Below are 12,317 nucleotides of genomic sequence, written 5' to 3'. Positions count from 1 at the left end.
ATTTTATTAGCTGGGATTGTTGTTAAATTTTCATTTCTCAATGAGACTATCCTAAAGGCTGAAATTTCACTTGTGCTTGGAGTTCTTAAGATTCAAAATCCTAAACACTCGAATAAGCAAATGAAATTGGTATTTAAGGATACAGTACACGGACCTTCAGGAAAACTCTGAATATTTTTTAACTTTTCATGGAGATGCTTGGTCCCGTCTTGGACCTAAATTAGAAATAAAGCTTGGGAGCAAATCTTGCAGGTATCTACTTCTCAAACAAAATCAAAATATTTGCAGAGGTGACTATCCACTACCGGGAAATAGAAATTAAAAGTTAAGTTTGGCTAAACAAATGAAATTTATTTTTTATTTATTTATTTGAAATTTATTTTTGATGATTTGGCCACTTACTGTTGGATCAAAGAAAACATTTGTCCGATTTAGTTAACACATCGCTTTTTTATTTTTTAGAATATAGTCTACATCTGGATTTAAAAAAAAAGTTTTAAATAAATTTAAGACATAGCAACCGTGGAACCCTTCATGATTCTATATACCACACCGATAGAATGTCAGTCGGTTCCACTTTAGATAAATCCACTTTCTCTTAATAACGTTAATATTTTCGCTGGCCAAGTGGCAAGCTTCATCCGGGCCGGCGCACTGCCAATTTACACACACTGGGGTGGGGGAAGGGTGGCGTGAAAGGGATGGGGTGCCACAGGACTACTGTACAGTGTAACAGAAAATCATTAATAAAGTAGTACCGGTTACCAACAGTGCTGTTTGTGCGCTTATCACAATGGAATCGCCTAAGTTTCAGAGCAAAGATATTTGAAATACTTAAGACAGGGTCACTGTTACAAAAAGAAATAGTGCAAACAGGAAAACTGACGCAATCCTAGCAACGCCAGGGCCTCCTCTTGCAGCTCAAGGCAGGGCAGGCAGGAGGCTGCGCCCCGCCTTCCCCCCCGCACCGGGCTAGAGGCTGCCCTCTCAAGTGTGGCAACCCAGCACTGTGCCCTGGCGTGGCCCCTTCTTAGGCCCTTTTCTTCCAGAAAGAAGAGAAAAGAAACCCCAGGAAAGGCACAGGCTGATCGAGGGACATCAGCCCAATCCCATTCCCACCAATTCAGAGCAGGCCCCCTCCGGGGGTCCTTGAACCCCCTTCTCTGGCGACTGCTTTCCTCTGCTCTCACGGTGAGGCCCTCTCCTCCACACAACCCCCAACGTACACAACCCAACTTTACAGTGTGCCCTTCGCGCCCCACAACCAGGAAGAAAATAGCTTTGAGGAAAGAAAGAGGGGTGAGAGAACCGGCCCGAGAGGGTGCTGGCGACGGGAGGAGCCCCGCCTCAGTGGCCCCAATTACTGAAGCCGATCTCCTGCTTGTATCTGTTGGTGAGGATGTTGGCTTTGCGGGTAAGTTTGGAGAGCACGGTGTGCAGCCCGCGCAGGTGGTAGTGGAATTGCTGCTCCAGATCTTCCTCGCCCGCATCCGCACTCTCCAAGTGGCTCAGGTCCACTAGGATGTCCTTGGACTTCCAGGTGTTCTCCTCGCTCCCTGCCGGCGGAGGTGGCTGGTGCAGGACTCCCCACTCGATGTCGTTACGGATGGACTTGAGCAGCACGTAGTGGCTGTACATGTCCCGGGAGGGCGCGAAAAAGCTGCCATTGGCGCTGCCGGGACTGGGGGCCGGGGTGGTGCGCTCCTCCAGGCAGCTGCCTCTGCCGCCTACCTCCACGCCGACCTCGTTGTCTAGCTCCGGCTCAGCCAGGGGCACGTCTCGCAGCAGGCTGGGCACCATCACCGTTTGGTCCATGTTGTTCACGGCGCCGATGAAGCGATTCATGGCGTTAAATAGCGAGTGCTTCTGGTTATAGGTATCGCAGATTTGCATCATGGTGGCCAAGTGGACGCGGAAGCGCAGGAATGCTGGGGCACGGAGATAGACGGCCGGGGCGAGGGGGTGCCCGCTTTCGCAAGCTCTCCGAGGCCCACGCTGGGCACTGGTTGTAGCCGGTGAGGCGGGATTCCCAGCTCCTCCTCCGCCCTTGCTAACGCTGGTGTCGCAGCCCAACCCTCCGAGATGCGCGGCTGTTCCTCGGTTTGGCTCGCGATGGCGGTGCGTAGTTGGTGGGTCTAGCCTTGGCCTGGTTGGGAGACGGGGACGAGAAAATACATATTATTCACCCGATTAGGGTGCCTGGCACCTCTATCCGCGGTCGTTGCTCGGGTCCTGACTACTACTGGCCGGAGACAGCGCGAGGGTGGCTCCCCGGGACCAGGCGGCCTCACCTACTCTAGTGCTAGCAGAGGGCCTTGGAGAAAAGAAGGGATGTCTCCCACCCAGATTCCCCCACTTCTCCCTTCGAAAGCCTGAGCGAAGGCAACCATGCTAGCCTGGCAGCCAAAGGGCGGGGACACCCACCTCTTGTACTACAGGATCCCTGCTTCTCAGTGTTTTCTCTGCGAGCTGCTGCTGCCCAAGGGCGCTGCTGCGGTCTGTGACCGGACTGTGCCTGAGGGTGGCTTCAGCCCCCAGCCCATCCCAGGTGCTCAATTTATAGTCCAGGAAAGGTGTCGCAGGCGCCCAGGACCACCCCCGGTGTCTCCTCCTCCTACCTCCTCCAGCAGCACAGATAAAAGGTCCCACCCAGCCCTGACCGGGAGTAACACTCGCCCAGCCCTTTCTACCGCGGGGGCGGGGCGCGCCGGGCGGCTCCGCCTCTCGCCTGATACCAGGACTAAGGCTGGTCGACCGGGCAGGGCAAGGCAAGGCAGGGCTAGGAGGGACAGAGCGGCCGCGCCCCTGCACCAACCCGTGGCAAGCTGACTGGGGGAGGGCCAGGCCTGGAGCCGGAGAAGGAGCCGTAGTCCAAACTAGAGGGCGGGCCTGGCAAGCACAGGCTGGGTGGGATGACCGGAATGCATGTGTGTCCGGGTTGCAAAAGAACCCCTCAACTCGAAATCTAGAGTGGCCACAGCCGGGAAACTAAAGCTTCGGTTTATTATTAGATGTCGGGTAAGAAGGACCCACAGCTGCCCTGATTCCATACAGGGACTCTTACGTAAGGGGGGGCGGGGGTTGGCTGGACATGCGGGATGCACGTGGACGCGAGGTGCTCTGGCGGGGCCCAGGCTGGGTCAGCTGCTGGAGAATGGGATCGCAGAGGCTTTTACTTCCCTCCTGGCAGGGCCTTTCCTATACTGCTGCCGGGTGTGAAGAGGACCCTGCCATCAGATCTGCACCAGTGCTCCTCTACTCACCCCCCACCACCCCGACCCGGAAGAGATCGGAGCACGGTGATGGAGAGTGCAACTGAGCCTTGTGGCCTTTTTGGCTATGGAAAGATTGTAGAAGGTGACAGAAGTTAAGCCAGGTGTTGGGTGTCATCATTTAACAGAAAAGTGGGGATGTATCCAATAATTTCCTGGTGTTGTCAAGTGCTCCTTTCAAAAGATAGTTCTTAACCAAATAGGGCCTGAGCTATGTACCACATCTCACTTCCTTTGCCATATTCCTGAGCTATGTACCACATCTCACTTCCTTTGCCATATTCCTGAGCTATGTACCACATCTCACTTCCTTTGCCATATTCCTCATCCACCAGAGAACTCTGACATTCCTACAGATAATTATGACTCAAGCTACTAATTTTAAATTTCTTTCCTCTAAAATCTTTGGAGGAGGTACTAGTATAGTATTTCCCTGCAAAACAAAAAGTGCCCTAAACAAGGAGAAACACATATGTAGAAATTTCTCTCTCTTTTTAAAAGGACCTGTATTTAAACCACTTATATTTAAATATTTTTCTACTGCAAACCATTTTTCTTCCTAATTGTATTTTGAAGAAACAGCTGAATTTGTGCAACAAGAACTAAGAACAGAAAAGTCACCAATGGCAGTGGAATCCAGTCTTGGGGGGGGGGTCCTCCCTCCAACCTAGTAGTTCTACATTGTAATCCATACTTTCTTTTTGTTTGTTGGTTTGGTTTGGTTTGGCTTGGCTTTGAGACAAGGTCCCCTCCAGTCATACTGGATTGGAACTCCAGCTGTGTACCTGAACTTCTCATCCATCCGCCCAGGCCTCCTAAGTTACTTTCTTTACAACAGGAATGTTATCTGCCCAGCTTAGCTAAAGAGATCAGAGGAAAGAAGACTGTACAGGAGAAAAAAAAAAGCATTGCTCACATTTGGAATATTAAAATAATCTCTTTTTGTACACAGAAAATCTTGTAAACTTTTCCACCTTCAGTTTTCTTCTCAGCAAAATGGAGTATCTCCCGTATGAGAAACTTTTCCAGCCTGATTCCTTAGTAATAAAATGAAGTTTCTTCATGGGTTGTGGCAATGATTTTGGTTAAGTTTAAAGGAGGTAAAACTCTCATTATGTAAATAATGAAGATTAATTGTTCTTAGTTCAGGACCTCATCATAGTGTAGAGGTATTTTATGTGTGGAGTCAGAAGTCTTAAAAACAGCCCGAAGGAGCTATGGTGAGCCATAGAGCGTCCAACCCAAATCCCCTGTTCTTAGGCAGCAGGAGCATAAAACACTCCAGGCTTGTTTTAAACATTATGCCTGATGAGTTTGAAAGAGGAAAACTCTGGAAAAAACAGATAACCTAGTTTCCAGTACTTGACTTTCTCCTAACACTTAACATAATTTGTCCCCCATCCCAGACCCTCTTGCTATTTCAAGTATGTGGGAACCCAGATGAAAACTAGACATTGCTTTGAGTAATCAAACGCTGGAATCCTGCTTTCATTTCTCTTCTACTCAGTACCAACTGTGTGATTAAGAGCACACAGAAAACGGAAATCCAAAGGATCTGAAAAAGGATCCCACTGTGAAAAAATGCCGAACTTGGAAAAAGCCCCTAGCTCCCTCCCTTTGGGCCCCATTCCTCGCGATAAATTTCCTTCCTTCTGTCAGGTCTGGATCTCTCAGTTTCTTGACTCCTGGCTGTCTGTTATTCTTAGACATTTCTTAAACTCTGTCAGAGGATGGTCTTGCACCTGCCTGCAAAACTTCCCAAACCGGGTCTCCCAGCTCCCCTCTCCCATCAGACCCACACAATAACTCACACCCACGGGGTAACTCCGGAACGGAAAGGTCCTCAGGCCAGAGCTCTGGGGCCCTAGGAATCACCCCACCGCCACCCCTCGTGCTTGGACCAATCGGAAGCCCTCAGAGAGTGTTATGCAAATTAGCCTTTGGTTCTAGCCAGTCAGAAACCACAGACCCCTCCCCCCCACACCCAGTGTCCTCTTTCACCCCAGCCGGGCCGAGCTGGAAGCTGGCGTCCCTGACTACCGGCCTGTAGCCAGTTTTCCACTCTGCATGATTGTAAAAAAATTTTAAAAAACGATTCCTGGGGGTATCTTAGGAGCTAGGCCAGGCCCTGTAGGAGGTAGGGAGCTTCTCTGGTTACTCCAGGCGCCGTCCCTTCTTATCTGGAACCAGATGAAGGCGCAGAGCAACCTGTCCAGGACTCATTTTACCTAAAGAAAATAAGAATAATCATCCGCGAGCAAATTAACTTTTGAGTACTGGCTTAAGGCAAGGTCTCTACTTTTCTACCAATATGCCAAAATCCTGTTAGAAGACTGGTCTGAGGTTCTTCACCTACTTTACTTATTTTTACACAGCTCCAACACAGGAGCTCATAAATGTTGGATCTTATTCTTTCTTCACCTTCTTCTGAAACCAAGAAATGGTGCTTGGCTGGCTTATCCTGCTCCTCCTGACCCCACAATTCACAAATTACCCCATCTGTTGTGTCTTTTGGCTAGTTTAGGAAAAGATATTTTAAAGGTGACTGGAAATTACTAAACAAAGTAGTGAGCAAGAGTAAACTGGTGGGAGAAAGCAGAGTGGAGAAATGAGAGGTCGGGCTAGGAGCTGGAGAGAAAGTGGCATTTTAAGGTTAGACTCCATCCCAAGCCAAGAGAGTGGAGTTAGTTGTATTGATACAGAACACACAGGGAATAATTTCATGAAAACTGTCAAGGAACTATGACAATCACATTGTCGCGTTAAAGGCCATGTAGTCCAATCACCTGCTCCTACTGAAATTGCTCACATCATCCCCAGCAAGTGGTCACCCTGGCCTACATTTTCATGCTTCCTTCCCTGGTATCAGTTCTTGGACCTCTCCAGAAAACAATGAAAGACATGGTCAGTGTTTGCAGGTAGGTATGGTTCCCTCGAAGCTTCTGTTCTGCGAGAAATTTTCCTTTGGTTCATGTAGCAATTCTTCATGTTTTCAGTTGAGTTGCTCACTCATCTTGGTCACAGTCTTTGAAAATAGTTTCAGTTCATTTACAGGTTTTGGAAATCATTCCAAGTAACTTCTTTCCTGGGACAAAATGGAGTGGCACAACCACCTATTTTATTGCAAATGGTGACTTTTCTAGGCCGTATTTATTGAGCAAAAGTGCTGAAAACTTAGATATGGTAACTTATTTTAGCTTCACAACAACCCAGAGAAGAAAGTAAAGATGAAGGAGTTTAATGACCAAAGTAGAACTGGGCCTTGACCCAGTGTTCTAGTGCCAGATCCAATGGCAGTTATTACCCAGGAAATACCCACTTCTCATAATGCTGCCTAATGTTTAATGGACTCATTTTAAAAAGCTACATCCATATGCTGTTATAACAAAATTTTCTGTATCTTATTCCTGAGCAATGGAGATCTTTGTGGACCAAAATACAGAACTCTCTATTACTTTTAGCTAACCAGATTTTGGATCATTATTCCAGGCTGTTATAGTAGATTAGATTCTGATTCTGTGCTCTAACACACTTGGCTATTAAACACACATCTGATAACTAATCTGTATATTCATGCAAGCTATTGATAATGGGTACAAGGAAGCACTCCACAAGGGTAAAGTGCTATTGAACATCTGGAGAGCTCCTTCAGCTTGGTATCATTTCATTAACTGACACCTTTTGGCATATGTTTTTGCATCCAGCTCTGAATTATATTAATTGTACCATCATTCAAACAGCAGACTATTATGAGAGACCTTGCTAAGTGCTTTATGGAACTGTCAAGTTAATGGCTAGCTTTCTTCTTGTAGAGTTAAGGAGGGCATTTTTGTCATTATAGAGTAACCACTGTCACATGATATACAAAACCAGAAATATCTCCATAATATTCTGAGTTCAGGGAAAGTTGGTAATTCTAAAGAATAACTTTTGTTACATTTTCAGTAATTCTATTTCGTTGAGAACTCTATATGGACAATGATGCATTAAATTTGAGAACAATTAAAAGGCAAAACTTCTTATATAGGTTTCTAACCAAACAGGAACTTTTAAATTTTATTATTACTAGGTTTCTGAAATCAGAGCTTAAAAAAACTATAATATAAAGTTAACATAAGGAGAAAAGATGTATATCAACGTCATATGTTCAAGCCCTAATATATATTCTATTTTGTAGAGGCTACTCTATCATAAATACATTATCCAATGGACCTGTTCCAATGTGACATTGGTAAGTCTTTTATGAATAACTTATTTTTCAAACCCTAATAATGAAAGTAAACCTAGACATTAGAGGCAAGGAAAATTTACCTACATTTTATTAGATTGTCTAAATAGAACTTGTAGGCTAATCACATAATTATGAGCAAAACTAATAAGAAAAAAACATAGTAAACAGATTATATAAATCTGGACAAAAATGTGACCTACAAGAACTTCTAGCTATATGAGGCTGATAAGAATAGGAAAAATAATAGAATTTAAGGAAGACTTGGAAAAGGAAATAGCCAAGCAAAGGAAGCAAAATTTAAGTCAAAATATTACTAGAAAGCTAATATATACACAATAAAGAATGAAACAGGTATGCCAGAAACTTAATTATGGTAAAGGGTACAGAAAACTATAAAAGACACAAAAGATTTCAGAAAAACACAAGAATAAACAGTGTTAAGGGGAAAGGTACATGTTGATTAAAGAAGAGAAAGACAGCACAATATAAGGATAATTGAGGTCCCCCACCCAGCAAGTGAAATAGATAAACAATGTGGATCTGGTGAGGTGGCTCCATGGTTAAGAATGCTCAGTATTCTTGTAGAAGACCTGAACTTGATTCCCAGCACCTGTGAAGGAAGGTACACAACCTCACGATCTCACAATTGCTGTAACTTCAGCTCCGGGTGATCCACTGTTCTCTTCTAGACTTTGTGGGTACATGCACACATCACACGTAGATGCACATATATACACGTGTTAAAAGTAAACTTATATCTCTTTCTTTTTGTCTTTTTTCTTCAGAGCCGAGGACTGAGCTCAAGGCCTTGAGCTTCCTAGGCAAATCTTCTACCACTGAGCTAAATCTCCAACCTTAATTTTTCTTTAAAAAAAAAAAAAAAGACGAAAAACAAATAACAGGAAAAATTCCTTGAAAAATGTTGTTCATCTGCAGGCTTAACATATATATACTGTATACTAGGTAAAATTATTCAGAGCAGTTGAAAAACAAGCTAGTTATCTTTTTCAACTTCAGGAAAAAAGGAAAAGAGTTTTCAATATCCAGGCAGGAAAAGAAGCCAACCAAAGGTTGGCAAAGTATAGATAATCATTCTGTGGATAGAACTGTAAGAAAGAATCTGTCATTAAAGAACATTATATCACTCAAGTAAAAATCAATATGCAGACATCCTGAAACATGAACTCAGAGCTTTTCTTCTTGAAAAAAATGCATGGTATAATTATGACTACAACAATGACAATAACAGAATCAAAATGAAGGACTCAGGAATAAAGAAACGCTGATTCTGTGAGTTGAAATCACAATAAAAATGAGATAAATCAGTGTGAACTGGAGAGATGGTTCAGTGGTTAAGAGCACTGGCTGCTCTTGCAGAGGACCCGGTTTCGTTTCCCAACACCCACATAGCAGCTGATAACTGTCTGTAACTCCAGTCCCCGTGGATGTGACGCCCTCTTCTTCCCTCCTCTCACTTCTACGAGAATTGCACGACATGGGTGCACTTACATACATGCAACAATATATTCATACACATAAATTTCTTTAAATTAATGAATAAAATCTAAAAAAAGATTAATCAGTGTGAGTACTATGGGTGCAAAATAGAATGTAAATATTTAACGCATAAGACTCAAAAAAATGATGCAATTAACAAAATTAGAAGATGGGTGACTAAATAGTAGCATTCAATAATGTCAAAAACCAAATCGTACCAGTTAAAAAATAAACACACCAAGATCTTAATATTTTTGAAGCATACCTGAAGCTTACAGGTATCTTTCAGAAATTGATGTTTTCTGAAACAAAGACTCTCTTTTCTCAAGTTCATTCTTTTTTTTTTTTTCAGAACCACTTCAGTAACTACAGAAACTCTAAGTTTTAGTATTTGTTTAAAGTAGTATGTATGGCAATGTTTTGTTTCTTCACCAGGGTACTAGGTGCCAGTCACATAGGTGTGTTCAGTTTGTAAAGATGTATCTGGCTGACATATATGAGTGAATACTTTTCTGCATATTTGTTAAACTTAATTGGTTTTTCGAACCTGCATCCATATAAGATTCTGGTATGAGAATCAGGCAAAGGGAGAATCAAAGGATCCAGCTATCTGCTTCAGAATGCTCTGTCTTTGGAGGGTAAGAACGAACTGAACTGAAGTGGTAGTAGAAAAGTAGTAAAGCTCTCTGAACCTTTGATCTTTAGGACAAATCACTGTTATTTTCTGCTCCTGTCAACTGCAGTACAAGAAATCAAACTAGGCATGCAGCTTGGTGGCAGAGAACGTGCCTTGCATGTGGGAGGCTCTATGTTCAATTCTCACTACCACGGGGGCGGGGGGTAATCTGATACTAGGGGCTTTTTTTTTTACTTGGTGTTGGACAGATTGCATCATTAGAGATAATTATATTAAAGGAATGTTTTTTTTTCCTTTAAACCCTTAAAATTTATTTCAGAGTATTCATTTGTGCAGCTTGTTGAAGTATGAATAGTCACCTTTACTATTCTGACAGATTGCTGATAACTGGAAACATCTAGAAACCTGATATTGGCTGTTCTAAGAGGTCTCTACTTCTAACCCTAAGTGTAGAAAAGATTATATTAATGGAGTCGTGTGTCTCCCTATGCCTTCATTTATACCTTAAACTTGACCAGAGGACTACGAAATTTATTTATAGCATCTCATCACCAGCCTGCAAAGAATGGACTTTATGTTAGTTTTAGTCCAGGGCAGTCCAAAATCCAACAGGAGTGTATAATCATTTTCCAGTGATTTCACAATTAGCAGAAATTTGGGATAAATTTATGGGTATACTATTAAGAGATACCTTGATTTTGACATAATTATCACATTGTTCCTGGAAAAATGTCAAAGAAACATGTTTTTCATTTGGTAGAAAATGATTGATTACCTGGGTTAGAATTATAAAATGTTCATTTGTGGTGTAATTTGTCCAGCTATATTTGCTGTAAATTTTATCTAGGGCTACAGGGTGTCCATAGAAACGATCCTTTGGTTTCCACTAGACAGACTCAAATACCTTTCCAATACTGATTATAAATCTGTTCCAAATCTAAGTGGGATTGCTGAAGTGATTGAAGTGATTCACATTATAATTAGATCTTGGGTTTTAGAAAGAGCAACCTTGATTTGCTTAGCAGAAAATCTGTAAAGTAAGAAAAAAAGAACAGCATGACCAGATATTAAAGCACATCGTTCACATTCAGTCTTTTCTTTTACCAGAAGGAGATGATCCAAATCACAGCGCTTTCGATGCAGAATCCAGAATAGTCCAAATTGAAGATTCTTGGGACTCTGTGATATATTAAGAAATTCTAAGCCAAGGCTTAGTGTTTGTTCCTTCAATTCTAAGTTTTTTTTCATTTAATTTCAGACAACACGCTCAGCTTCATTATATCCAAGTTGAAGTAAATTTATTGCCATTATAACAACCAGTTCAGCTGCTTTTATAATATTGTTCTTGACATACTGCTGGGACCATGACTTTCATACGTTCAACCAATTGGTTTGGGTGTTTCACATTTCTTTGTACCATTTGTGTAATTCTATTCTGGCTGGAAAATAAGAGTGTTTGGGTTATTGCTACCTAATGTCATGTTTAGTCAAAATTCTTTTGTGTATTCAGGTATAAGGCATTTATTACTTCTAGAATACCACCCCCAGTTGTATCTTCCAGACAGAAACAGGCTGTCTCCCCTTCCCTCCCCTCTCTTCCTCTTCTTCCCTTTCCTCCCTTCCTCTCGCTTCTATTTCATTTTCTCTAAGGACCGGGAATGGAAACTGAGTAGTGTCTAATGGAAATACACTGAAATTTCAAGTTCCTCATATTTTGGAATGCTCTATAGCATGCTCAAGAAACAAGGTGTTCAAGGAGGTTACGTTTACCTATAAGATGCTATAGAAAATGATATGATAAATGAACAAAACAGAAGAGACCACACATTGTAAAATAAGGGAATAATTCTGCATTCTTTTTTTCTCTATTATTTCTTTTTAATTCTGTAATCTTTTTTTTTCAGAGTTGAGACTTTCTTTAATGAAAAACAGTGTATAGGCCATTTCCAAGATTTGAGCACCAAACTGTTTCTTGGGAATGGCACAAACTTCCACAATTTTTAAAAAAATTATTTATTTAACAACCACATACTTAGAAGAAGCATTTCATTACAACAGCATTGACATGTTCAATAATATTTTCCTTTGCTAAGATGCATCTCTTTCAAAATTGGCTGTAAATTTTTAGGTTTACAGCTGAATTATTACAGTTATACAATATTGTACTCAGTATAAACCCTCTAAGACATAAAATTAAATGAGGTTATAACCTTTGAAAAAATCTCCATTTCATTATTAAAATACAGAGTTTCATACAGAAAAATTCATTTTTAATGCAATTGACATTAAGATGTTTGCACATGCATTTCTAATCGCTATATATCTGATTATTACTAGTCACAGTCGGTTACTTGGCATTTGAGCATGGATATAAAATCATCAGGTAGATTTCAGTAGTAATGTTTTTCACATCTACTAATTATTAAGGAGCAAATTTTTATACTTTGAAGAATTATTATTTTTAATTTTTAATAACTACATGATTAGAAGAAGCACTTCACTACAGCTTTAACATATTCAGTAACATACTCCAGAGCAAGAGTACATCTCTTTCACAAGTGGCTCTAAGTTTCTAGGTTCACAGTTGAATTAATACAGTTATACAATATTGAACTCAGTATAAGCCCTGTAAGACATAAAATTGAATGAGTTTTTAACCTTTAAAAAAGATCTCCATTTC

The 12,317-nt window shown here is 41.8% G+C and overlaps 1 protein-coding gene and 1 long non-coding RNA gene across 3 annotated transcripts; one reads left to right on the top strand and one right to left on the bottom strand.

Moving 5' to 3' along the window:
- Positions 1-430: 430 nt before the first annotated feature.
- On the bottom strand, positions 431-2,751 carry Mid1ip1 (MID1 interacting protein 1). 2 transcript variants are annotated; one of them, XM_008842843.1, is made up of 2 exons: positions 2,425-2,751; positions 431-2,146 (listed from the first exon to the last, which is right to left on the bottom strand). In XM_008842843.1, exon 2 carries the CDS (start codon positions 1,894-1,896, stop codon positions 1,348-1,350), a length of 549 nt encoding a protein of 182 aa, XP_008841065.1. In that variant the 5' UTR covers positions 1,897-2,146; positions 2,425-2,751; the 3' UTR covers positions 431-1,347. The 2 variants fall into 2 exon arrangements, with proteins under 2 accessions (XP_008841065.1, XP_029424199.1); XM_029568339.1 differs by having other exon boundaries at positions 435-2,146; positions 2,619-2,682.
- Positions 2,752-2,877: 126 nt separating this feature from the next.
- Positions 2,878-11,678, top strand: LOC103741909. Its single transcript, XR_003851098.1, has 4 exons — positions 2,878-3,018; positions 3,191-3,357; positions 7,450-7,503; positions 10,745-11,678. It is a non-coding gene; the product is annotated as an uncharacterized LOC103741909 (long non-coding RNA).
- The last annotated feature ends 639 nt before the right edge of the window (positions 11,679-12,317 follow it).

The sequence above is a fragment of the Nannospalax galili genome, unplaced genomic scaffold (assembly GCF_000622305.1).
Source record: "Nannospalax galili isolate Female #2095 unplaced genomic scaffold, S.galili_v1.0 scaffold270, whole genome shotgun sequence".
Taxonomy (NCBI): Eukaryota; Metazoa; Chordata; class Mammalia; order Rodentia; family Spalacidae; genus Nannospalax; species Nannospalax galili.
This window is presented reverse-complemented; position numbering and strand designations above follow the sequence as displayed.

What these genes read in the sequence shown, in the direction of transcription:
- Mid1ip1 (XM_008842843.1), bottom strand. Translation starts at nt 1,896, where the DNA reads ATGATGCAAATCTGCGATACCTATAACCAGAAGCACTCGCTATTTAAC.